Consider the following 27,743-nt stretch of genomic DNA (forward strand, 5'->3'; position numbering starts at 1 on the left):
GGCCTTCAGTACAAACGTTCCCCTTTTTCAGGATCTGAACACGTTCTCTTAACTTTTCACATCATTCATTGTCATTTTTGTGCATCTCCCCAGTTTCTGGTACCAGGGCAGGGACCGTGGGATTTCTCTATCTGCAGGGAAGTGGAAGGTCCAAAATGCCTGGACTCAGGTTTGTTCTCATGGTACTTCCAGCCCAGCTGGAACCAGGAACCACCATGGAAATCCTGTGTCCTTGGGAGAATCCTGTAAACCTGAGAGGCTGGCAAAGCACCTGAACTTACCCAAACAGAACCTCCAACCTTTTAGGTTCAGCTGCCACTATTCCATCATATAGGTAGCTACAGAGACACTGTTTTTGAAGTAAGGCTCGAGATCAAAGGGAGGTGAGGTGGTCTCATGTCCAGAGCAGGGGCTGGGATTCAACACTCCTGGATTCTATTTCCAGCTCTGCCACCCCTCGGCTGTGTGATAGCAAGTCATGGCCTCGCTTTGTGCCTCAGTTTCCCTACCAGACAAATGGGAATACATACCTACCTTTGGAATACGTTCCAGATATTTATATAAATGGTGTTATATGAATGCAAAATAATCATTATTTTAACAACTCCATGGCTACTGATGACTAGTTACTACTGTGGTCATTGGTGATTTTGTGGCAACAGCAGGAATAGAACTCAGAGTTTCCTGGTACAACAGCATAGGCCCCTGCCATTTGAACTAAAGGAAAAGTGCATTAGCTGTTAGTAGTATAGGATCTATGATACAAGCTGAGTAGGTCTATCCAGTACAGAGTAATTCTGACAGACACTTATTTTTAACTTGTTACTCCTCTGTCGGTCTGTCTGTATCCATCCATTGTCTCGTCTTATACTTATATTATCAGCTCTTTGGGGCAAAGACTGTCTTTGTGTTCTGTATTTGTACAGCACCTAGCACACTGGGGTCCTGGTCCATGACAAGCTATGTGACAGAGTACTGAGAACCAACAGCTGAAGCACACTGGTCACTGTAAATCCAATTAGTTTCTCCGAGAGCTTCTGATTGAAGGGTGGTTAATTACTAGGTCAGCCTGACCCGGGGAGAGCTAAGGAAAGAATTAGCCCATTAACTGAAGAGTAGAAAAGGAGCACAGGAAGGCCATGCAGGAGAGAGAGGCTAGCAGGGGTAGGCTAAAGGGAGAGCTCAGGCAAAAAGTAAGGATGCTTGTATGACTCTGTAAATAGAATTGCGTCACGGGACTGTGAGAGGGAAGTGGTTGGTAAAACACAAATAAAGTACCCAGCAGTGGTTACAAACCAGAGGTGTCAGAGCTGTTTGTGCAAGAAGACAGGAGTGGAGAGCCGTGGCTCCTGGGCATTACGATAAAACAAATATAATAATAATAATTAGTGAGTTTATTATAGACGTGATCCTACAATGTGCTGAGTGCTCTGGCCCCCATCCAGCAAGGCACTTATGCAGCTGTTTAACTTCAAGTACATCTTAAGAGCTTTGCTGGGTCAGGCATGGCAGCATCATTTAACGCAAGTGGGTTTGTGATCACATCTACAGTGATTAGGATGTTGTGGTATCACTCCAGGATACACAGAGTGTAGCTGTTATGATTACCAGAAGTGATCTCCTTCTATTAAGAGATTTTCAAGGCCTAGAAGGGACCACTACAAGAGATCCTAACCCAGTGGGTCTCGTATCATGCCCATCACTTTTGGTTGAGCTAGCGCTGATCTTTTTAGAAAGACATCCAATTTCCATGCAAAGATTTCAGCTGATGGGAAATCCATCACCACATCCCTAGGAAAGTTATTCCAAAGGTTAACTCCCTCACTGTTAAAAATGTGCACCTTATCTCTTGCTTTAATTTGTCTGGCTTCAGCTTCTGGCCATTGGAGCTTGTTCTGCCTTTGTCTGCTAGATGAAAAGTGCCCTTTACTATCAGAAATTTTCTTCTCATTTAGGTACTGGGATCAAGTCAGCTCTTAATCTTCGCTTTGTTAAGCTTCTTTCATTTCTCACGAATGAAAGCACAGTTTCCAGACCTCAAATCATTCTTGTTGCTCTTTTTGGAACCTTTTCCAATTTGTCAACATTCTTTACGAATTGTGGACACCAGAACTGAACACAATATCCCAGGAATGGTCTCACTTAGACAGCGGTAATAACACTTCCCTACTCCGGCTTAGTATACCCCCCAGCTTATGCATTCATGTTAACAGCCATCTGGAATTTATGGGTAGTCAGAGATTTGATTATTTTGTAATGAAGAAACGTCCTTCTTTCATCCCCCTCTCCCAGGTGCATTTCAGATGCTCTGAGGCAGGGAGTTCCTCTCCTGTCTCCTATTACCAGAGTTCTTTTTATGTCTGTTTTTAGTGCCACTGGGTGCGTTAACCGTTGCTTGCTCTTTGCAAGGCTGTGACACTCAGACAGATACAGGGATCTCTCTGGGGAAGGCAGTCATACTGAAAGAAGAAAGACCTAAACCACAAACCACAGAACTGTGTTCTGGAGTATTTGATCTTTAAGTAGGACAATCGGCACAAGGGCAGCAGGCGGGGGAGAAGGGGGAGCACCCATAGTGAACAGAGCTTCCTGTAGTGGTGTGTTCAGGATGTGTAACTCTTGCCTGTTCTTCCTGAATGCAAACAAAAGATCATTACAAGTAAAGCAGCACTGTGATCTCTGCAGACCTTTCTCTTTGATCTCTTTCCATCCAACCTTAGTTTTCCTCCTTCCAGGAAACAATGGAAAGCTCTATAAGCCATTCACCTTCTGCAGGCTTTAGTGCCAGAGTTTTAAAAGTGTCGCTCAGACCTGTTCACCAGGGGAGCTGCAAATAGTCAGCATGTAACTTTGGTTTCAGACAAGGCTGTCGCTGTTGATTTATGTACACATGTGGTCATCAGCTAAACCCACACTCTTCTGCTCCAGGCCTCTAGCACTTGAGGTAAAGAAGAGTTTCCTTTATGTGTCAGCAGTCTTGGGGCTCATAACAATATCCCCTTTTTAAGTCCTCTCACAAATGTGGATCATTTCCTCATGTAATGATGAGCATAATGCCACATGTGATGGGCACATTAAAAATAGTTAGATAGAGCAGGGGTGGCCAACCTGTGCCCTGGAGCCACATGCGGCTCTTCAGACGTTAACATGCGGCTCCTTATACAGGCACCGACTCCGGGGCTGGAGCTCCAGGCGCCAACTTTCCAATGGGCCAGGGGGTGCTCACTGCTCTACCCCTGGCTCTGCCACAGGCCCTGCCCCCACTGCACCCCTTCCCGCCCCCTCCCCTGACTGCTGGGAGTGGGGTGGGGGGGGCAGGAAAGAGCTGATGGGGGGCTGCTGACATATTACTGGGGCTCTTTGGCAATGTGCATTGGTAAATTCTGGCTCCTTCTCAGGCTCAGGTTGGCCACCCCTGAGATAGATGAACAGTGTTTCCACAGAGCAAATGAGGCTTGTGATGACTAGATTACACTGGCATAGGGTAGTAATGTTACTCCACAACCCCAGTTCATATAAGTTCCAGCACATTAAAGTTGCCAACAAAGACATCTGTAGGTATATTAGAGACACACATTGAAATCATGTTGAAATGCAGCAACTGGGTGACATTTTTGGAAGGACAGAGTGGGTGAAAGAGAATGTTTTTGCTTCAGTATAATAGGCATGGTATCCCAAATAGCTGGAATGGCTACCACAAGGTGTCACCTTGGAGCAAATTAATAACAGCTTTAAAATACCAACTGGTATAAGAGAGTTCTGGGGAATAGCTAGATTAAAAAAAAAAATTGTCGCAGTTAGTTTCACTGAGAATGAAGCAGCAACGAACACTTGATTCTAGAGGATTCCCACCAGGCTGAATATTCATGATCTGCTGCATGGACATGAAAACACTGAGATGTTTAAGAGTTTGGTGTTCATATTCTTTTAAATGTTGAATGAACTGTTCAAATAAACTGCACTTGAATTTAAAGCTCCAAAATGTAACTTAAGGGAATTTCGTTTGAGTAAAGGGGCCATTCTTGAGCTCATGCTGCCAAGAGGGCAAACGCTTGCAATTTTGCTACAAAGGCATCTATCTCCTAGACCTAGAGCATCAGAAAACAGAAATAGCTGACAGATCTGAGTAGTTCTGTCTGCTTTATTGGGACAGCTGAATTAGGTTCTGATGAAGAACTTAATAATTCTCTATGTTTAATTGTAGAAATTGGATAGTGCTCTATGGCTGAGAGGTTAGCAGAATAGACATTGGGGTATGTGGGGAATGTGTGAAGTTTTGAGTTTGTGGTGACTGATTTGGTTTTTTTTAGCTAGAGGAATTCAAAAGAAAAATGAGGAAAAATAAGATAAAATTTCAAAAAAAGAGAGTGCTTTAAAAATGTCTCCTCTGCAAAAGTTAGTAAAGATTTTTCCATTAAATGTACATAGAAAAGTCAATTGAAAAGTTGTTGTGCAAAATTTGGAGACTAAATTTAGTTAGTAAAGTGTAAAACAGACTTTAATCATGCTTTAAGTGTAAATCTCAAAGCAACTTGAACAATGGAGTTGCTACTGATGGTTCCATTATGAATGTGAATCGAACTATTTTTAGACTAAATTAGAAAGAGTAGACTGTACTAACAATACACAGAGAAAATATCATATATTGTAGACAGAATTGATAGCATTGCGATAGTTATGGTTGCCTAAACAACGAGGAGTCCTTGTGGTTCCTTAGAGACTAACAAATTAAGGTCGCCTGACACTTCCTGTTCTGAGATGCTTTTTTAACTTGCTTGTAACTTTGCCAAACTTGAACTGTTCAGGCTGAAATTTTATGTTGTTTATGCATCAAAAACGATTAACTGAAACCCAGGACAGGTAGGTCTCCATTAAACTGTAATGAAGAGACATTTGTTGAGAGACTAGCCCTGCAGAAGTCATTAAAAAAAGAATTAAGCAGTGAAGAGGTTTTTGCAGTCAGCTTTTCCTTTGGTTTAGATGAGTGTGTATGTTTATAATATTTTGCCTTTCCATTTGTGAATGTCAAATCACTTTATAGACATTAATTAAAACTTACAACCCATTGTGAGGTTGATAGGTGTCATAATTCCCATTTAACAGATTGGGAAACTGAGGTACAGAGGGCCAAATTTGTCCCTGCTATAAGTCCAGTGAAGGCAATGGAGGCAAGACTGGGGGAGAGCTACTCTTCACAGCATCATGTCCCCACAACCTGAACAGATTTTTACAGTGCAAGCTAGTACAGACTCTGTATTACTCTGTGCATGTTTCCCTCTGTGCACAAAATGTCCACTTCCAGGTTGGTATTTGCTATCAGGCAAAATTTCTTCCCTTGCTTCATGTGTCTGACTACTCCCAAAATGCTGAAATCATTACATTCCCCTCAGAGGATGGCTGATATGTGACCTAATACATCTCTCCCCTCTTATTTTCTATAAGAGAAAAGGGGTACTTGTGGCACCTTAGAGACTAACCAATTTATTTGAGCATAAGCTTTCGTGAGCTACAGCTCACTTTTCATCGGATGCATACTGTGGAAAGTGTAGAAGATCTTTTTATATACACACAAAGCATGAAAAAATACCTCCTCCCACCCCACTCTCCTGCTGCTAATAGCTTATCTAAAGTGATCACTCTCCTTACAATGTGTATGATAATCAAGTAGGGCCATTAGATAAGCTATTAGCAGCAGGAGAGTGGGGTGGGAGGAGGTATTTTTTCATGCTTTGTGTGTATATAAAAAGATCTTCTACACTTTCCACAGTATGCATCCGATGAAGTGAGCTGCAGCTCACAAAAGCTTATGCTCAAATAAATTGGTTAGTCTCTAAGGTGCCACAAGTCCTCCTTTTCTCTTTGCGAATACAGACTAACACGGCTGTTACTCTGAAACCTATCTTATTTTCTATGTAATTTCTGTCACCACATATGTTCATTTGTTTGAGCACTAGGTGTCACCATAACTTTATACTCGGGCCAGGATACATGTAGCTTGGCACACGTGGTAGGAGTAAATACCCTCAAACAGGGGCATCTAAATTTTGCTCACATAATGGAACCAGGCTGACAATTTTGCAGAAGCCCAACTAACTTATGTAAAATGGATAAGGCTGCAGGTATTCTGATATTTAAAGTAGAGGTACGGCCCTATGGAGACAACAGGTCCTGGCATGCAGAGCTCTGTCTCAATCTGAGCAGAGATGTGGCCCATAAAGATGGCAGGTACCAGCAAGCCATCACAATACTTCTGGCTTAAATGCATCTGCCTGTGCCTTTAGGAGCTGTCTGCAACAAGGATAACAGCCTGCTACCTGCTCATAGCTCAGAGAACTCTTGAACTGAACTAGTAGAGAGAGGTTTTGGGAGCTGAATGATCAGAGTTCAACCAGGGGTGATTTACCACAAGATGCACCAGCAGGGATGTGAACTAGTAGGAACCTTCACCACTTGGGACCGTGTTGTCTGGGGAGAAATATGTGATAACCATGCATAATGTAGTGTATGTCCCCTGGGATTATAACAACTCACGGATTGCTAACACTTATTTAGCACAAAAAGAAAAGGAGGACTTGTGGCACCTTAGAGACTAACAAATTTATTTGAGCATAAGCTTTCGTGAGCTACAGCTCACTTCATCGGATGTAGCTCACGAAAGCTTATGATCCAATAAATGGGTTAGTCTCTAAGGTGCCACAAGTCCTCCTTTTCTTTTTGTGGATACAGTCTAACACGGCTGCTACTCTGAAACCTGCCATTTAGCACAGGTGCTACTCAGCCTTGTGTGTTTCGCGCTGAAGGTCACAGGACTGAGCCCTGCAGAAACCCCTGGGTGCTTGGCCAAGGCCAGTTACACTGGTAATCCAAGCAGGCGGCTTCCCTGTTGTCTGAGGCAGAGTGCATCAGGGCCCCCCCTTGCACAGACCATGTCTCCCCCTGTGCCCCCCCACAGGTCAGGCCCTGTCTCCCTCTGTGCCCCCCCTTGCACAGACCATGTCTCCCCTGTGCCCCCTCCCCCTGCAGGTCAGGCCCCGTCTCCCTCTGCACCCTTCCCCCCCCGCACAGACCCTGTGTCCTGCTGTGCCCCCCCCCACAGGTCAGGCCCTGTCTCCCCCTGTGCCCCCTCCCCGCACAGACCCTGTGTCCCCCTCCCCCCCTGCAGGTCAGGCCCTGTCTCCCCTTGTGCCCCCCACCACAGCTCAGGCCCTGTCTCCCCTGTGCTCCCCCCCCGCACAGACCCTGTGTCCCGCTGTGCCCCCCCCACAGGTCAGGCCCTCTCTCCCCTGTCTCCCCCTGTGGCCCCCCCCCACAGACCCTGTGTCCTGCTGTGCCCCCCCCACAGGTCAGGCCCTCTCTCCCCTGTGTCCCCCCCACACAGACCCTGTGTCCCCCCCCGCACAGACCCTGTGTCCCACTGTGCCCCCCCTGCAGGTCAGGCCCTGTCTCCCCCTTTGCCCCCCCGCACAGACCCTGTGTCCCCCCCCCGCAGGTCAGGCCCTGTCTCCCCCTGTGCACCCCCCCCCCCCCGGACACAGCCTGGCTGCCTCCCCCCGCCCTTAGAACGGGGCGGCGCAGTGCATGCTGGGTCCTGTTCGCACCACGGCTCCGGACCAGGCTCTCGCCCATCACCCCTCCCACTCTCCCTCCCGCGCCATCGATGCACGGGCCCTGTTGACAGCTTCACGCCGCTCACCTCAGAAATAATTTCTAATTGGCTCTCATACTTGTCAATCACTGTCAGTCTCACTCTCATTGGACAGTCTTTTATTTACTCCCGCCTTCAACTGCTGGCCAATCGGTTTGAGGCGCCCCTAGCAACGCCCCCTCCATTCCCTCCCACTTTCTTCTCCTTCCCTTACTTCCTAGTGGGTCCGGCTGCTGCCGGAGCTTTGTTGCGTTTCATTGTGGACGGCCGAGAGGGCTGTCAATCAAATAATTTTGTCCAACCATCAGGGGGAACTCTTTGATTGGTCCAGCCGGGCCTGTCCATCAAGCGTCCGGCGGTGCCGATTGGACGCCGTGGCTGGGGCGTTCATCGATCGGGGCCGCCCCCTGAGTCGGGGTCTGGCTGGCTCGGGCTCGGGCGCGGGCGGGCCCGCAGTGGCGTTGAGGCGAGGGGGGCTGGGCCGACGCGAGGCGCTGGCGGGGTGGAGGCTGGGGGTCAAGGCGTGAGCGCAGCGGCCCCTCCCCTTGGGCCCTGCTGGTGGGGGGGCTCGCCCCACATGGCCCCCCCTCGCGTGCGGCGGGGGCCACGGACCCTCCCCGGGGCGCTGAGGGGCCGGGGGTGCCGGCGCGGGACGCGGCGATGAGAGACCTCCCGGCGCGCGGGCCCCGCTCCCGCCCGGGCCTCGCTGCAGGTGAGGGCGGGGAGCTGCCGCTCGTGTCCCTGCTGCTGCCGGGGGAGCCGCGGTGGGGGGGTGGGGGGTGATTTTGCAGCCGGAGGGAGCAGCTTGTCACGCGGCGTGGGAGCAGGAGGTTGGGGGCAGATTGGGGGGGGGGTGCAGGGGGAAGGGCAGCTTGTCATGGGGGCGGGGGGGTGCAGGGGGAAGGGCAGCTTGTCATGGGGGCGGGGGGGGAGCAGGGGGAAGGGCAGCTTGTCATGGGGGTGGATTGGGGGGGTGCAGGGGGAAGGGCAGCTTGTCATGGGGGCGGGGGGGGTGCAGGGGGAAGGGCAGCTTGTCATGGGGGCGGGGGGGGAGCAGGGGGAAGGGCAGCTTGTCATGGGGGCGGGGGGGGAGCAGGGGGAAGGGCAGCTTGTCATGGGGGCGGGGGGGGAGCAGGGGGAAGGGCAGCTTGTCATGGGGGCGGGGGGGAGCAGGGGGAAGGGCAGCTTGTCATGGGGGCGGGGGGGAGCAGGGGGAAGGGCAGCTCGTCATGGGGGCGGGGGGGAGCAGGGGGAAGGGCAGCTCGTCATGGGGGCGGATTGGGGGGAGCAGGGGGAAGGGCAGCTTGTCATGGGGGTGGATTGGGGGGAGCAGCTTGCTTGACATGGGGGCGGATTGGGGGGGAGCAGGGGGGAGCGCAGCTTGTCATGGGGGCGGATTGGGGGGAGCGCAGCTTGTCATGGGGGCGGATGGGGGGGAACAGGGGGGAGCGCAGCTCGTCATGGGGGCGGATTGGGGGGGAGCAGGGGGGAGCGCAGCTCGTCATGGGGGCGGATTGGGGGGGAGCAGGGGGAAGGGCAGCTTGTCATGGGGGCGGATTGGGGGGAGCAGCTTGCTTGTCATGGGGGCGGATTGGGGGGAGCAGGGGGGAGCGCGGCTCGTCATGGGGGCGGATTGGGGGGAGCAGGGGGGAGCGCAGCTTGTCATGGGGGCGGATTGGGCGGGAGCAGCTTGTCATGGGGGAGCGCAGCTTGTCTCGGGGGGCGGGTGAGAATCAGTGGGCTCCGGGGAGCAGCTTGTCCCCACGGGTTATTTTGCAGTCTGCTGCCGAAAGCCATAATACTGGGCTTGGTTAACCAGGTGCACGTGGATCTGTTTGCGCCAAGATATTTCGATGAAAGGTGCTATTAAAATCCATAGCATTATAGTGGAAGCTCCTTAAGGAGCTAACTAAGGTACGAACACAAATCCAGTCATTCTGGTAGGGGGAGGGTTCATCGGAGCCGTCCTTGGTGCAAGTTTCATTGTTAGTATTCTTTTCTGTTGTTCTTTCCCTACAGCTGTAGCTCACGAAAGCTTATGCTCAAATAAATTGGTTAGTCTCCAAATTTGTGTTAATGACAGACTCGGCCATGCAGGTGTATGTTTATATATTTGTTTTATGGTTTTCAGATAAAAGATGCTTTTTAAATTTAAATGATAATTCTTAGTATATGCCATTCCAGTTAGTGTGGAACTTTTAAGTGCTCAGCTGAATACTGAGTCTTGCAAGTTGAAACAATTGCAGTTGTTGTTTGATGGAATTGTTTTTGTATCTTATCCTGCGTTCTCTGAGACTTTTATTTGTATTTTATGTATGGTAATAGGTTGAAACTTATAACCATTATTTAGGATAATATATGAACTATTCTTTAAAAATGAACTTTACATATCCTCTGAAGTAGTAATCATTTTTCATAATCAGAGATCAGATTTCTAGCATCTCAATCTGCGGATCAGTAAATTTATAATCTGCACATGGATGCACTGGAATTTATAACTTTAGAAAAGTGTTTTATGGAAAGGTCTGACATACCAGTGAATGTTCCATAGACATTTCTACTAAGTCTTTTTGGCTTGAAAATGTGTGTATTGTTGTATAATCTGCTAAATCAATAGAAGGTATGTGACTGCTGTCTGGCCCTTACTGCCTGGCCACAGACATCTGCTGTATAATTCCACCTGCACTAGTTCTGGCTTCATGTAAACAGCTGCATATAAAACACGTTTAGTTTGTACTGCCGATCTTTGTGGCATTGTCCAACACTTGATGGAAAGTGTATGCTGTCTTTTTAAATTCATTGTGCTAAGCCATTCTTGTGCCAGTGGATCACCTGTTTCTACTCTGAAGGGTTGAGGGATGGGATGGGGGAGAAATGAGGATCCCTATTTCTTGCTTCATTGTATAATATAGGGAGGCACATGGAAAAAATGAAATTAACCAACGTTGAAAGTATGCAGTGCCTGTAACTTAAAACATTATCCTTTATAATAATGATGAAAAGGTTTTACTATTACAAGATCCACTGCATTGAAACATGTATGTTTATAATTGTGGCTTTTTATGCAACTGATTATTACAGGTCACTGTTTTGCAATGAATGCAAAAATGACACGCTTTTGGGTGGAAAACCAGTAATATTTGTGTAGAGCTCTGAAAATGTAAATTATGTAAGCTAACCTCTCTCTGGCCTTCATTCTCTCTCCAGATTTTAATATATTATAAAAAAGGAACTAACCAAACTGCATATGTAGCAATAAGTATATCTCATGATTGGTCACTTGTATCCCTCCCACTATCCCCATCTGTTGTCTAGCCTCCCTGTGTTATGTCTGATTTAGATTGTAAGCTTCTTGTCACAGGGACCTGTGACTTTTTTATTGCATACCTACCATGCTAAATAAACAATGTTCTTTATTGTTGTTATAGTTGTTGTAAATAGTTGATATGCAGAATTTCTGTGATCTCTGTAGCCACAAGCTAAATAACTAAACTGCCTGTGCTTTTCAAGGCGTGCTTTTCAAGGCATGCTTTATGTGTTTCAGCTATGTGAGTTTATAAATGACAGATAAAAGCCAAGTCTGCATTAGGAGTGAAATCAGGAAGGCCAAATCACACTTGGAGTTGCAGCTAGCAAGAGATGTTAAGAGTAACAAGAAGGGTTTCTTCAGGTATGTTAGCAACAAGAAGAAAGTCAAGGAAAGTGTGGGCCCCTTACTGAATGAGGGAGGCAACCTAGTGACAGAGGATGTGGAAAAAGCTAATGTACTTAATGCTTTTTTTTTGCCTCTGTCTTCACAAACAAGGTCAGCTCCCAGACTACTGCACTGGGCAGCACAGCATGGGGAGGAGGTGACCAGCTCTCTGTGGAGAAAGAAGTGGTTCGGGACTATTTAGAAAATCTGGAAGAGCACAAGTCAATGGGGCCGGATGCGCTGCATCCGAGAGTGCTAAAGGAGTTGGCGGATATGATTACAGAGCCATTGGCCATTATCTTTGAAAACTCATGGTGATTGGGGGAGATCCGGACAACTGGAAAAAGGCTAATGTAGTGCCCATCTTTAAAAAAGGGAAGGAGGAGGATCCGGGGAACTACAGGCCAGTCAGCCTCACCTCAGTCCCTGGAAAAATCATGGAACAGGTCCTCAAGGAATCAATTCTGAAGCACTTAGAGGAGAGGAAAGTGATCAGGAACAGTCAGCATGGATTCACCAAGGGCAAGTCATGCCTGACTAATCTAATTGCCTTCTATGATGAAATAACTGGCTCTGTGGATGAGGGGAAAGCAGTGGACTTGTTATTCCTTGACTTTAGCAAAGCTTTTGACACGGTCTTCCATAGTATTCTTGCCAGCAAGTTAAAGAAGTATGGGCTGGATGAATGGACTATAAGGTGGATAGAAAGCTGGCTAGATGGTCGGGCTCAACGGGTAGTGATCAATGGCTCCATGTCTAGTTCGCAGCCGGTATCAAGTGGAGTGCCCCAAGGGTTGGTCCTGGGGCCAGTTTTGTTCAGTATCTTCATTAATGATCTGGAGGATCAGCAAGTTTGCAGATGACTCTAAACTGGGAGGAGAGGTAGATACGCTGGAGGGTAGGGATAGGATACAGAGAGCCTTAGACAATTTAGAGGATTGGGCCAAAAGAAATCTGATGAGGTTCAACAAGGACAAGTGCAGAGTCCTGTACTTAGGACGGAAGAATCCAATGCACTGCTCAGACTAGGGACCGAATGGCTCGGCAGCAGTTCTGCAGAAAAGGACCTAGGGGTTACAGTGGACGAGAAGCTGGATATGAGTCAACAGTGTGCCCTTGTAACCAAAAAGGCCAATGGCATTTTGGTATGTGTAAGTAGGGGCATTGCCAGCAGATTGAGGGACGTGATCGTTCCCCTCTATTCGACATTGGTGAGGCCTCATCTGCAGTACTGTGTCCAGTTTTGGGCCCCACACTACAAGAAGGATGTGGAAAAATTGGAGAGAGTCCAGCGGAGGGCAACAAAGATGATTAGGGGACTGGAACACATGAGTTATGAGGAGAGGCTGAGGGAACTGGGATTGTTTAGTCTGCGGAAGAGAAGAATGAGGGGGGATTTGATAGCTGCTTTCAAGTACCTGGAAGGAGGTTCCAAAGAAGATGGATCTCGACTGTTCTCAGTGGTAGCATATGACAGAACGAGGAGTAATGGTCTCAAGTTGCAGTGGGGGAGGTTTAAGTTGGATATTAGGAAAAACTTTTTCACTAGGAGGGTGGTGAAACACTGGAATGCGTTACCTAGGGAGGTGGTGGAATCTCCTTCCTTAGAAGTTTTTAAGGTCAGGCTTGACAAAGCCCTGGCTGGGATGATTTAGTTGGGGAGTGGTCCTGCTTTGAGCAGGGGGTTGGACAAGATGACCTCCTGAGGTCCCTTCCAACCCTGATATTCTATGATTATTGTGACATTAAGTAAAATCATCTGTTTCAGCCAGCTTCTTATTTTCTCTGTGGCTGAAATGTTAGGAGAGATTTTAATCTTATGTTTCTGTTCTGTTTTATTTGAAAAATAAAAGTTAAAATGATTATCCCTCATGAATGGGAATAACCTAAAAGACCTTGTGTTTCTGCCCTTTTTACACTCAGGGATACATACCGGTACGTCTCTTCATTTTATCTTTCCCAGCATTTATTTATCTTTTCTTCCTGCCTTTGTTGTGCTGGATTCTTTAATGCCTTATGGCTCATTTGCATTGGCTGATGCGAAGGGGCTGCAAAGTATCTGAAAGCTGCTTCCTATTTCCTGAGAATACTCCAAATGCAGAGGGGGATAGCCCCTAGTGAAGGGGTGGGAAGGGATATGGCCAGTGCATTCCTAGGCCTTGACTATTAGGGGTCTTGGCCTCCAGGGCATTATTTAGAGCTACCCTAACCTGTTCTGTGCCTAAGGAAGCCCTAGCAACTCCAGAATCCAGGAGGCAAAAGCAACTTCCTCTCAGTACTGCTCTGAGCTCTGCACTATCTATGCTGCTTTGTGTAGGGAGGGACAAACGGGTCATTATGCCTTCTAGACAGCTCACCTTTCCTGCCTCTCAAAAGGGATATGTACCTTGCCTGAAATGGATTATTTAAATACAGCAACCATGTGTTGTAACCAAGCTAAAGCAAATCATATACCTGTCTTTAGTCTGTTTAGCATAAGGTCTTGTGTATGCTACAAAGTGGAACTGTTACAACCAGGTTAGGGGACTGCAGGTGGTTACCAGGTCCCTTAATGGGGTTACCTTTAAATTAAATGGACCTTAGAAGTTATTGGCAGGAACACTAAGGACAAAGCATTTAGTATTTCAGGGTTGTTGTTGTATTTACATTTCCTGAATGAGTGTTAGATGCTTAAAAATGTTTGTGACCATTGTACTTGGGCTTGAATGCCAGGTTCTGTGTAAGGGGTTAAGGACCAGTCAGTCCCGTTTACTGAATTCAGACTTGGCTGGATTCACAAATTAGGTGAGAGGTTTGTTTCAGTTCAGCCTCTTTTGGAGGTGTATTGGCATCACAAACTACCACGCAGTTTAGCCAGCTGACAGTCTCTGGAGCAGGGGTAATGCAGGTCACTTCTGAGGAACTTGTGGTCTTTTTGTGGAAAGCATACATTATAATAGCATTGGCTAGAGTCAGAAAGTGGCTCTTTCAGGAACAACGAAGATCAGAGAAATATAATATGAATGTAAAATTAAAAATCCAGGATTTAGCATTTTTTCAAAGCTCAATATCCTGAGTTCCTCAGGGCCGAATGTCTGATGTCCTATAGAGCTAATGGTGGCACCTGTGTATATTTGCACTTTAGTGGTTTTACAGTGTTTTGAAAATAGAACTAATTCTCACAGCCCCGTGTGAAGGAGTAAGGTAGATATTATCATCATTTTACTGAGTTGGGGGTGGGGGAAAAGAGACAGCAGTTAAGTTACTTCCTTGCATGGCCACTGACTGGATGTGCCATTTCAGCATTAGCACGCTTGAACTCCCAGCTTCTAGTTTCATGCTGAATCCACTACAGTACACAAGCTTCTGTAGCTGTACAATCAGGGGCAGCCTATGGAAATTCAGTGACACTGGAGCAACATTCTCAGTTCTTGATGTTAAGTCTACCATATTTCCAGGTTTGACATGCAATTAATTATGCTTTGCTAACAGATGTGGACCACTAATATTGTGGACCAATGTTTGGGCTGCGTGTGGTGATGCATAGGGAAGAAGTCACTGCTAAATCTTTGCAAAGGTAATTGTGTCTGTGTTCCCATAGCTAAGGACTCTGCTGCAAAACAAGAAGTGGATGGGAATGACGTGCATCCCCATGTCATCTATGGAGGCAGCTGAGGTGATGAGAGAGGAAATATCCTTGGGCTGTCTGATCTAGGAAATTTATATTGTATTAGAACGCATTAACTAACATGATGTATAACATTCAGTGTAGACAAGTGCTCTTGTCTACATTATGTATTTTAAGTCATGTCAGCCAGCCCAGTGTAACTTCCTAGTGTAGAAAAGTTCCACAGAGCCCAGTCTATTTCCCATTACAGATTCCCATTGACTTCAGTGGGAGTTGGGTAAGGCCTCAGTGCTGTACGAACTTTGCCTGATTTCCCCCTGCCCCTGGTGAGATGGCCAATATTATTTTCATTTTACATACTGGGAAAATCAGACATAGAGAATGACTGTCACACCGGGAGTCATTGGGAACAGAATTCTGGAGTTCCAGGTTCTGAGCTCTTTTGGTCTCTTATGCTTTACCTCCTTCCGCTTCTCATAGATTTAGGGAACCAAGATCCTCAAAATGCACTTCTTTTGACTTAGTTGATGTGTGAATTTTGACCCCCTGTACAGAGATTGCTTTTTTCCCTTATAGATAACATTGCTAAGTGACCCTTGGCTACCTGCTTCTTGTATGTTCTGATAGCACTGTGGATTGAAGTTGGATCAGGAACACGGTTTTAGAATTGGGAGCTTGAATGATTAACATTTGGCAGATGTCTTGTGTCAAAGCTTGGGCATCTCATTCTTTGGAAAACATTTAAAAATTAATAACAGGCACCTACCAGATCTTCTCCTTTCCAGGCTAGATGCCGAGCGACAAGTCCTGTATGTGTGTAATATATAGACATGTAGTTAATGGTTGCTGCTGTGTAGTTAGAGAGAGCAGTCAATTTTCTAGTAGAAATTGTGTCTTTTTAAGATTGACGTGTGTAAATGTGCACATGCTTAAACTTGCCTGAATCTTGTAGTAGAGACAGGCCTGAACCCGTTTATTTGGGAGAGACTTTGTTTTGTGTCTTGAGGCATTAAAGGGACACTGTCAAGGTGGGAGGCCTGAAACTTGACCTATTTTATCTCTTTGAAAAGAAATAAAATGCAAAGCACTGGGTTATTTAGTCTTTTGAGCTGCCTTGCAAGTGCCCTGGGAGATAACTCGATGTGACATAATGGGCTTTTCTGTCGATATTTTTGAAACAAAAGCTTATGTCTGTAAACTCAAACCTCAAGTGAAATAAATACAAACAAATTCTGCAATCTTTTGTAAGCAACCCTACAGTAATAAATTGGTGAATTCATGCAATGGAGACAAATGTTGTAGTTATTTAAAAAAAATTCAGTTCAGGCTTCCAAAAGACTTTGAACTGATACATAATTTAAAAAAAAATAATTTAAGATACCTAGACAGTGTCTTTTTTAGCAAAATGATAGATGGTTGGGCAAGGCAAGGAAGCATTCTGGAAGACAGATATTGTAGATATTTCCATACACTGACTTGGGGTTGGGTATTTCTACCCTCACCAAATGTATAAGAATACCAAAGACAGGAGTTTGAAAGCCAGCAGTTAAGCAGAAAACACTTATAGCATGTTCAGTGTTTTAATAGGCTATTGAGCACAGTTGAACAGTTTTCCAGGCTGAATGTTAATATTAAAAATGCTCTGGTTTTGCAACGGGATTGTTTTGGATTCTGTTCAGTGCACTTTAATTTACTACTTGCTATGGTTAATTAAAGTACGTCAGACTTACTAGACAGTTAGTTAAACCCTGGATGATTTAATTGAGAATGTGATCATTAGTATAATTGGCCAAAATGACACTAGGCCTGTTTGGAATGCTTCCTGCTTAAATTTTTCCTCTTTCTAATGCTGCATCTACAAACCTAGTGAGAAAATGAGACTAATACAATTCCTACCCTAGCAATTTCCATGGATATTTTTTGCACTGAGTAACTGTCTGGAAATTAGACTAGCTTACCTGGCCAAGATGAAGGAATGGGTTACTTGAGAATCCAGATGGTAAAACCTTTGAGGTTTTAATTTTTCAGTGTGGGACTTATATAGACCTTCTCTAACTAAGTTCATCATGTGATTTCAAGTAATAAAGGATGGTGCATGTGTAGTTCTTTTTTTAAAAGAACAAACTAATAGGGAAAGCATAGTGAGAGACTGATATTTTTTTTTCTTTTACCTCTGGTTGGATTTTGTTCACAGAATTTTCAGGTTTTTTTTTTGTACCCAGTTGCTTGTGGGTTTTTTCCTGTTTCTCTCCTGCTTGATCAAACATCACATCTGTTGTGCTTGATTGCTAGCATAGGGGACAACAGTACTCTCCTGTATCTTTTATTTTTACACACACACAGTTTCACCTATGAACTTAACAAACCATGTCCCTGAGCCTGCGAGGAACTCCAGTGGATGGACCCCTGTGCCCAAGTGGTGCCTGACTGAAGTCTGAAGAGCTCTGTGAGTATGTCTGTGCTGCAATTAGATGCCCATGCGAGTTGACTTGGGCTAAGGGCCTGTTTAATTGGTGTAGACATTTGGGCTTGGACTGCAGCTCAGGCTCTAGGACCCTGCAAGGGCCCCAGAGCTTGAGCTCAACATCTACACCACAATTGCATCTTAGTTCAAGCCCTGTGAGCCCCTGTCAGCTGGAATGGGCCAGACGCAGGTGTCTAATTGCAGTGTAGACATAACTTGTGCAAATTCAGGGGCTTACTTCATGTGAAATCCACTGAAGGAGCGGGGCTTTGGTTGTAAGCCCTTTGGGGTAGGAACTGTGACAATCCTCTGAGAAAGCACCTACCACGTTATGGGTGGGACTGCAGCATAAATAAGTCATACCCCAACTTTGTGCCTTCCTCTAGTGCTATTTTATCTAGTCCTTCTCTAAAGATGGACTCTGTCTGAATAGGAAATATAAATGAGTTGCTGTTGCATTTCCTCTGCACCTTGTTCGCTGTTCTTGAGCACCTTCCTCTTCATCTACTTTCCTAGTGCTTCTTTAAATCAACAAAATGTTTGTTCAGATCTCAGTTGGAGCACTAAGAGTTATTATTATTTATTTTTAACCTATCTCAGAAATTGTGTTGGGGCATCATCCTTATTATGGCTCGGGGGGGATGGTTTTCAGAGGTGTCGGTGCTGTTCTTTATCAGTTGCAGTGATGCCAGACGTCATGCCCGTGCTGCTGCTTCTGTAGCACTTCCAGACCCTAATAGCTCTCAGAGCAAGAATATGAGGTTAAAAATTGAGCCTTGATCTCCTGCATATCAGTGGGCCACCACAGCATGATAGTCAATGAGCACAGAACCCAAGTGTGGTCAGCTTGCATATGCTGTGGGAATTTGCATGGTAAATTCAGCTTAGGAAAGTGTTTATAGATTTCTATAGGAACACCACCATATCCTGCATTGTGGAGATAAAGCAATCCCTAGCCAATGTTGTTAATAATTTCTCCCTGATTTTCAAGGACTTAGTCAAATATGTGGTAGGTACCTGAGCAATGCAACATATTTTTTTTATTCTGTAACTGCTTCTTTCCTTTTTCTTGAGAGTGTAACCTGAATGTTGTTTGGCATTGCAAAATAAAGTTCACTATTGAACAGAAAAGGGGTTACCATCTGTTTTGTTGGCATTTTGGCACTGAAGTAACATCTATGAACTAAGACATGCATTGCATACAAAACATGCTTATAAACAATATTGCTGTGTGTCCAAGGGACAGCTGGTGAGCCTCTGTTTTTTTTTAAATGCTCTTTAAAACTCAATAGACTATTTTTAAATTGTCATTTGTAACTGTTTCAGGTTTAGGGCTCCTACATCTGTGTAAATAGAAGTACAACTGCCTCATCTGTTCCTTGTCTCATTAGTGACTTCACTTGTCCACTTTTCAATATAGATCACTGTTTTTTCTGCTTGAGGCTCCCCTCTTTTTTCCTTCTCTTTACCCTTAAAAATCTATTCACTCTGTGATGAACTCAGATTCTCCAAGGACACACTGAATTGCTGTAAATAAGCAGTTAAATATGAAAAGATGAACAACCTAGTGAGCCTAAAGGTTTAAACAAAAAAGTAGGCCACCTGTCAAGTTTGCCAGTGCAAGTTTGGTTTGATAGGCTACAGAGTCATCCTGATTACTTCATTGTCCTCTTAAAAAAAAAAAAAAAAAAAAAAAAATCCGTTACTGGTGTTTTTTCCTTTTCTACTTGGCAAACATACAGTAGTGTATTTTCTGTATTTTGAATTGAATGTAAATTAATGTAGCTTTAAATAAAGGAAAAAAGAACCCCAAAACCACTCTGGAACTTTACCTTGAGTGGGAACATCATTGATGTTATAATAGACTTGGGGGCTAAATCTTCAACTGTCATTGCTCTGTTGACTTCAGTGGAACTGTGGGCAGGTCTACACTATGGCAGGGATCGAAGCTCTGAGATCGATCCACCAGCAGTCGATTTAGCAGGTCTAGCAAAGACCCGCCAAATCAACTGCAGATCACTCTCCAGTCGACCCGTGTACTCTACCCCCAACGAGAAGAGTAAGGTAAGTTGATGGGAGATTTTCTCCTGTCGACCCCCTGCGGTGTAGTCCCCGTGGTAACTCGACCTAAGGCATGTCGACTCACATAGCTGGAGTTGTGTAGTGTAGGTCGACTTATCGCGGTAGTGTAGACATAACCTGTGTAAGTTATCACAGGCTGAGGGATTCAGAGTGGCAGCCGTGTTAGTCTGTATCAGCAAAAAGAACAAGGAGGACTTGTGGCACCTTAGAGACTAACAACTTTATTTGGGCATAAGCTTTCGTGGGCTAAAACTCACTCCATCAGATGCATGGAATGGAAAATAAAGTAGGAAGATACAGAGAGAGAGAGAGAACATGAAAAGATGGGGGTTGCCTTACCAACTTTAATGAGACAAATCAATTAAAGTGTGCTATCCTCAGCAGGAGGAAAAATCACTTTTTTAGTGGTAATCAGGGTGGCCCATTTCAAACAGTTGACAAGAAGGTGTGAGTAACAGTAGGAGGAAGAATTAGCATGGGGAAATAGATTTTAGTTTGTGTAATGACCCATCCATGTAAAGTACACAATTTACAAACTAAATTACACAAACTAAAAACTGTTTCCCCATGCTGATTTCCCCCCCTGCTGTTACTCACCTTCTTGTCAACTGTTTGAAATGGGCCACCCTGATTACCACTACAAAAGTGATTTTTCCTCCTGCTGAGGATAGCACACTTTAATTGATTTGTCTCATTAGAGTTGGTAAGGCAACCCCCATCTTTTCATGTTCTGTGTGTGTGTGTGTGTGATATATAGCTTCCTGCTGTATTTTCTACTCCATGAATCTGATGAAGTGGGTTTTAGCCCATGAAAGCTTATGCCCAAATAAATTTGTTAGTCTCTAAGATTCCACAAGTACTCCTCATTCTTTTTACAGGTTAAGGGTGTTGGCTCTGAAGTTGTAGTGTATGGAAACCTGAATAAAAGATGTAGGTGCTGCTACTGACAGCTAATGAAGATCGTCCTTTATCTGATTTTAACGTTGTGCTGTGTCATAAATATAAAGGGAAGGGTAACCACCTTTAAATCCCTCCTGGCCAGAGGAAAAACCCTTTCACCTGTAAAGGGTTAAGAAGCTAAGATAACCTCTCTGGCACTTGACCAAAATGACCAATGAGGAGACAAGATATTTTAAAAGCTGGAGGGGGGGAACAAAGTGTTCTCTCTGACTGTGTGATGCCTTTGCCTGGACCAGAGCAGGAATGCAGGTCAGAACTCCTGTAAAAAGTCAGTAAGCAATCTAGTTAGATTCTGTTTTGTTTAAAGAAAAGGAGGACTTGTGGCACCTTAGAGACTAACCAATTTATTTGAGTATAAGCTTTTGAAAGCTTCAGCTCCGATGAAGTGAGCTGTAGCTTACGAAAGCTTATGCTCAAATAAATTGGTTAGTCTCTAAGGTGCCACAAATCCTCCTTTTCTTTTTGCGAATACAGAGTAACACGGCTGCTACTCTGAAACCTGTTTTGTTTAAATGGCTGATAAAATAAGTTGTGCTGAATGGAATGTATATTCCTGTTTTTGTGTCTTTTTGTAACTTAAGGTTTTGCCTAGAAGGATTCTCTGTGTTTTGAATCTGATTACCCTGTAAGGTATTTACTATCCTGATTTTACAGAGGTGATTCTTTTACTTTTTCTTTAATTAAAATTCTTCTTTTAAGAACCTGATTGCTTTTCATTGTTGTTAAGATCCAAGAGTTTGGGTATGTGTTCACCTATGCAAATTGGTGAGGATTTTTATCAAGCCTTCCCCAGGAAAGGGGGTGTAGTGCTTGGGGGGATATGGGGGGGGGGGTGACGTTTCCAAGTGGGCACTTCCCCTGTTCTTTGTGTAACACTTTGGTGGTGGCAGCGTTTAACCTAAGCTGGTAAGAATAGGCTTAGGGGGTCTTTCATGCAGGTCCCCACATCTGTACCCTAGAGTTCAGAGTGGGGAAGGAACCTTGACATGCTGTTTTTGGTCCAGGGATCCTCAGTCAAGTCTTAGCGCAGAGTGGTTTTCTTGTGATGGCAGCAGAATTATGGGAAGTGTTCATTAACTGTTACTCTAGTATGGTGAAGCATAAAACATTATTTTTCTCGCCGGGTTCCTAAAACTAGTCTAGGAACTCTTCATTTAAAGTTGTCCTTGTTAACGCTGTTTCGTTGCTGATCAATTAGAGAACATGCTCATTTAAAGTTGTGCAATGCTGCCTTATAATGTTGTTTGGCAGCCATCTGCTTTGTCACTGCTTGCAGAAAGAGCAGCCTGTTGGCGCTAGCTGGTGGGGGCTTGGAACCTGGGTGGACCGTCGGCCCCCACATCAGCTTCCCGCTCCCCTAAGTTCCCTGTGCGGCAGCTGCCCAGCAGGCTATCAGTTGCTGGCAGTTCAGCTGCCCCTCCCCCATGGCCATGTGCTGCTCCTGCCCTCTGCTTTGGAGCTGCTGGTGGGAGCCTCCTGCTTGCTCTCCTGCTGGTAATAGCCCATCCAAAGTGATAACTCTCTTCACAGTGTGTATGATAATCAAGGTGGGCCATTTCCTGCACAAATCCCACCTTGATTATCACGAAAGCTCATGCTCAAATAAATTGGTTAGTCTCTGAGGTGCTACAAGTACTCCTTTTCTTTTTGCGAATACAGACTAACACGGCTGCTACTCTGACTGTGAAGAGAGTTGTCACTTTGGATGGGCTGTTACCAGCAGGAGAGTGAGTTTGTGTGTGGGGGGGTGGAGGGTGAGAAAACCTGGATTTGTGCTGGAAATGGCCCAACTTGATGATCACTTTAGATAAGCTATTACCATCAGGAGAGTGGGGTGGGAGGAGGTATTGTTTCATGGTCTCTGTGTGTATATAGAAAAGGAGTACTTGTGGCACCTTAGAGACTAACCAATTTATTTGAGCATGAGCTTTCGTGAGCTACAGCTCACTTCATCAGATGTATACCGTTTCCACGGTATACATCTGATGAAGTGAGCTGTAGCTCACGAAAGCTCATGCTCAAATAAATTGGTTAGTCTCTAAGGTGCCACAAGTACTCCTTTTCTTTTTGCGAATACAGACTAACACGGCTGTTCCTCTGAAACCTGTGTGTATATAATGTCTTCTGCAGTTTCCACGGTATGCATCCGATGAAGTGAGCTGTAGCTCACGAAAGCTCATGCTCAAATAAATTGGTTAGTCTCTAAGGTGCCACAAGTCCTCCTTTTCTATTAACAGTGTGTTAACCCTTGAGGGCTCAGTTGAGTGCTAGTTCATCATTTAGCACTAAGGCATTATCCGGGAAATATCCCACCCTCTGACTCCACCATCTTAACCAAGCTTCACAATCGTCATTGCTGTGTACTGTATTAAATTGTGAAAAAAGGTATACTGTACATATATTGTGTGTGTGTGTATATATATATATGTATACTGTGTGTGTATATGTGTGTGTGTGTGTGTATATATATATATATATATATATATATATATATATATATATATATATATATATATATATATATATATATATATATACTTTTTGTCTGGTGAAAAAAATTGTCCTTGGAACCTAAACCCCCTCCCCATTTACATTAATTCTTATGGGGAAATGGGATTCGCTTAACATCGTTCCGCTTAAAGTCAAATTTTTCAGGAACATAACTACAACATTAAGCGAGGAGTTACTGCAATATTAAAAAAATCTTAGTGAAATAGAGAATGTATTTTATTTGACTAATTAAAAAAAAAAACCTTGTGTAGGAATAGAAGGATTTTTCTAACTGTGTTTGGGGCCCAATACTTTGAGTATGTGTCTCTTCAATCTTATAGCCAGAAATATAAGGTATTTCTGGAATCTAAAGACAGAAAAGGCCATTTTAGGCGGTCCAGTCCATCTCTATGTTGTTCCCTTTTGTATGCTTACTAGGATTCTGATTATTTTTCCTAATGAGAGTTAAATTTGTCAGGCTAAAGAGGTGTGACTGAAGAGTTGGACTCTTTTTGGGGTATGTCCCTGATAGTAGTAGCTAATGAAGTGTTTTTCTTCTTGTTTTCTAGCATCCCACCAAAGCAGAAGAAAAACTACTTAAGCACCTAAGATGTGAGAAGATCCTTCCTTTTTCAAAAGGAACCATTTATTTTCCATAATGGATCGAAGTAAGCGGAATTCAATAGCAGGATTTCCACCACGCTTGGAGCGCATTGAAGACTTTGATGGGGGTGGCGGAGGTGATGGGACTGTGTCCCAGGTGGGGAGAGTTTGGACCTCTTCGTACAGAGCCCTGATAAGTGCCTTTTCCAGACTTACACGTCTTGATGACTTCACCTGTGAGAAAATAGGCTCCGGTTTCTTCTCTGAGGTGTTCAAGGTGGGTGGCTAACCTTAGTGATTCTCCTCTTTCAAGTCGATGATGCAGTATTTTGTACAGAGGCTGTTTTCTCGTTTCTGAATGGGGGCCTCTCCTGGTCTGTTAATCATCTGAAGTTTTTGTATGTGCTTTGCCTAGGGGTGGGTAAGTGGTGGGGATCTTGGCAAGTAGCATAACGTTTTCCCCAACCACTTACAATATGGTGTGTCATTTATTTTAGGAAAGTTGCAGAGGAGGATGTGGGAAATGGTGGAAAATTTTTGGATTGGCTTTTTGTTTCTTATCTATGTTTTAGTCAATGCATGCACACATTAAATATTTATCTCTTATACGCTGGGGAACCTGTGGTCTGGATGTTTTCCATTTGGCTTTCTAATTGGGCCTGCAGAACTGCATTTGTTTCTTTAGTACAGGTTGCTGATCTTCTTTGCTTCCTAACAGAAGAAGTAGACATGTTGTGATGTTGGCACATAATTGTGGAATTTGAAACAACATGCTGTAGTTTATTGCACAATGCCTTTGTACCCTCCTCCTCTTTTCTGTTTCCATCTCTTCATTCCCTGCTTTCTTTTTCTTATTCAGTTTTTCAATAAAAAGAATCTCTTATTCTTTGAGCAGATCTGCGGTTGTGGCAGTCACCTGCTTCTTCTCAGTGTTTACAGCATCTACTGACTTTCCAAACTGTAAAGCCAAGATGAGATTGTGCAATCTCAAGTTCTCAAGTTCAGTCTCAGTGTTCTGCCGTTCTGGCTCTTCTAGTAAGGTTTATAGCCATTTTGATTTTTGCTAGGTATTAGGCCAAGTAAAATATTTTTAAAGCTCTTAACTTTGCTATAGGGGAATTGATAAATGCATTGACTTTTAGACTTTAAGGTGTTGCAGAGATTATTGGCTTCCTTCCCTGATTTTATGGCTTTGAATAAAGTCACAGTCCAAATTGTATTTACATCTCTGTGACATGAGATACAGCTTTTCCAGATGTTACATTAGTGATGTAACATTTCTTTTGTACTGTATATTTTAAAATTGTAAAAGCTCCTAATTCTGTGGTTAAATGCTTAAATTACAAATTTAAAATAATTTAAAATAAAGGTTACATTACATAAATTATAATTTTTAAATTTTGTTTACACCTCTTTGCCCAGAAATGTTCAACACTCCATATGTAGCTATCTGCTTCTGGTGCGAAGGCATAGCACTGCAAGGAGTAGCCTCTCAGTAACTGGAGAAAGTGAATTCATATTATAACGGTACACAGAATGATGCTGTTTCTTGTTTGCATTTCTAGGAGCTAATGTAATCTCCGGCAGGCCCTGTATGTGCTGTGCAAACAGGCTTTTTAGATTAAATTGATTGTTCTTAATCTACCAGCCAATACTGATGGATTTAATGGGAAAAGTTTCACAAGGCGGAGAAGGCAGATGTTCCAGGTGGAAGAGGCAGTATGGAAGAATGTCAGGAAACAAAAGTGGGTGAGGGATTTAGTGGGAGCAGTTAGGAGCAAGGTGTGGGCAGAGGAAGGATACATTACCAGCATATGTGCTAGTTGATCTGCTGCTTTAGTTTTCTAGAAGAGATGATCTTATCATGACAGGCCACATGGAAGATCTTTGCTTCTATATACAGTTTAGTGAAGGCAAATAGTAGCTGCCACTGAGCTTCGTTTTTAACAATCAATGTGCTTGACATTCTCTAGTCCTTTGTCAAAGGTATTTAACTTGTAACTCCACTGCAGAGTCAGTCTCTTGAATGAGCATGTTACATTAGGCACGCATTTGACCTATGGTGGTGATGTGGATTTAAAATGTAATATCTCTGGGATCTGTTCCTCCAGAAGTGACGGCAGATCATCTGCAGGGAGTAAAGGATGCCAAAATGGTGGAGTCTGGTTCACGTTCTCTTCTCTTCTCACCCCCTCCCCCCCAAAATTACTGTGGAGCAAAAGGGATGAGAAATGTTTTAAGATGATATCCTGTGATGCAGTTTTAGTGCTTACTTGGGTGATAAGTTTGTGCTTTGCTATGATGTCAGTAGGGCCACCTATGTTATTAACCTAAGTTCACTGGTGCTCTGATTTCATATTAAGCTTCTTGATGTATGTCCAGTATGGAGACCATTTCATGGTTCAAAGGACTAGAAGTTCATCTTGGTATGCAGTCTCTAAGGTGGAAAATCAAAGTCAAGAAAAATCCAAGATAATTCTAGTCTTTTTTTCCGAGGCAGCTTTGTAAGTGGGTAGAAAATACAACTTTCTAGCTTAATGAAATTATATGAAATAAGAGCTTTGGTGACACCATTCTGAAGTATTCATCAAACATTGGATTAAGAACATAAGAACGGCCATACTGGGTCAGACCAAATGTCCATTTAGCCCAGTATGCTGTCTTCCGACAGTGGCCAATGCCAGGTGCCCCAGAGGGAATGAACAGAACAGGTAATTATCAAGTGATCCATTCATTCCCTGTCACCCATTCCCAGGTTCTGGCAAACAGAGGCTAGGGACACCATCCCTACCCATCCTGGCTAATAGCCATTGATGGACCTATCCTCCATGAATTTATCTAGTTCTTTTTTGAACCCTGTTATAGTCTTGGCCTTCACAACATCCTTTGGCAAGGAGTTCCACAGGTTGACTCTGCTTTGTGTGAAAAAATGCTTCCTTTCGTTTGTTTTTAAGTAGGCTTTGTATCTGTAACACAACCAGGGATACTTTGAAAGGCTAACTGGTTGCAATATGGTCAGTTCATTTTATTTGTCTAATTTCTGTGATTAGTTGAAAAAATTCTTTTCCAAGTACAATCCATGGATGCAATTGCTTGCTCTTAAATTGGGGGTTGTAATAAATACTAGTTTAAAAGAAAGTACCTTTATGTATAACACCTATTAATGCAAAATCATGAGAAAAACATAACTAGCAGCAAGTACAACACATATTGGTTTTGTTTTCTATTAATGGTTGTGTGCCCGGGCAAATCTTAATGCACTATTGAATTCTTGTTTTATACACTTCCTATAATAATTGCAGAAAAAATTTCTAGTGGAACTTTAAGGGCTCTTAAGTGACCAATGCATCTGAAGAAGTGGGTTTTTTTACCCACGAAAGCTTATGCCCAAATAAATCTGTTAGTCTTTAAAGTGCCACCGGACTCTTTGTTGTTTTTGTGGATATAAACTAACATGGCTACCCCTATGATACTCAATAGTGACAAGTTACTTAAATCCAGATGGATGTGTTTTGGGGTTTGCACAGCATGGAGTATTAATCTGGCATATTATTAGCCAGCAGTGTAGCAATTCTTGCATCCTTAACATCATATAATATGAAATTAGAGTTTAATATTTCTCTGAGCTGTCATACTGCAATAGCTGGTATAGTTAGAAGTAGTTGGCTAATAATTGGCTTCTGGCTTAGACTCCAAAGGCCTGTGCAGAACATGAAGGACTGTTCTCAAATTGGGCTAGGCATGAAAAATCTTTTATTAATAAAACAAGTTTTAAGTTTCCAGCTAGGAGGCAAGTGTACGGCAAGACCTTCAGGTACTGATAGAGCTATAATTCAACGTGGGGGAGATGTGCGTCAGACACTGAAACTAAATCCTACACTATGAAACACATGCTGTTCATTATACAATACAGTAAGACTGAAGTGAACAATTAATTTGTCTTCTGTTCAGAGCTCCTTCTGCGAAAAGTGTTTTGTGCTGTTAGCTTTATACAAGGCCGTATGGACTCTGCAGCAAGCTGTACCTAAATTCTGTGGTAAGGCTCCTGAATTCTGTGACAGACTGGAAATTCTTCAGCCGCCTTGGGTGAATTTTAAAATCAGGCTTTTTTCTGACCAAAATACAGTATGAGTAATACAACCAGCCCAGAATGCCCTGGGGCATTTATTTTAATATTGATTCTATTTAATTCACTCTG

The 27,743-nt window shown here is 43.9% G+C and overlaps 1 protein-coding gene across 2 annotated transcripts in view; it reads left to right on the top strand.

The window, feature by feature from the left end:
- Positions 1 to 8,122: 8,122 nt before the first annotated feature.
- The window catches only part of TESK2 (testis associated actin remodelling kinase 2), a 124,621-nt gene continuing 105,000 nt past the window's right edge, over positions 8,123 to 27,743 (top strand). The window contains exons 1-2 of one of the 2 annotated variants that reach the window (XM_048862249.2): positions 8,123 to 8,357; positions 23,512 to 23,822. In XM_048862249.2, the coding sequence (XP_048718206.1) occupies positions 23,601 to 23,822 (222 nt within the window). In that variant the 5' untranslated portion in view covers positions 8,123 to 8,357; positions 23,512 to 23,600. The remainder of the gene's footprint in view (positions 8,358 to 23,511; positions 23,823 to 27,743) is intronic. The other variant, XM_048862248.2, reaches the window with a different exon arrangement.

Source organism: Caretta caretta, chromosome 8, assembly GCF_965140235.1.
Source record: "Caretta caretta isolate rCarCar2 chromosome 8, rCarCar1.hap1, whole genome shotgun sequence".
In the NCBI taxonomy this organism is placed as follows: Eukaryota; Metazoa; Chordata; order Testudines; family Cheloniidae; genus Caretta; species Caretta caretta.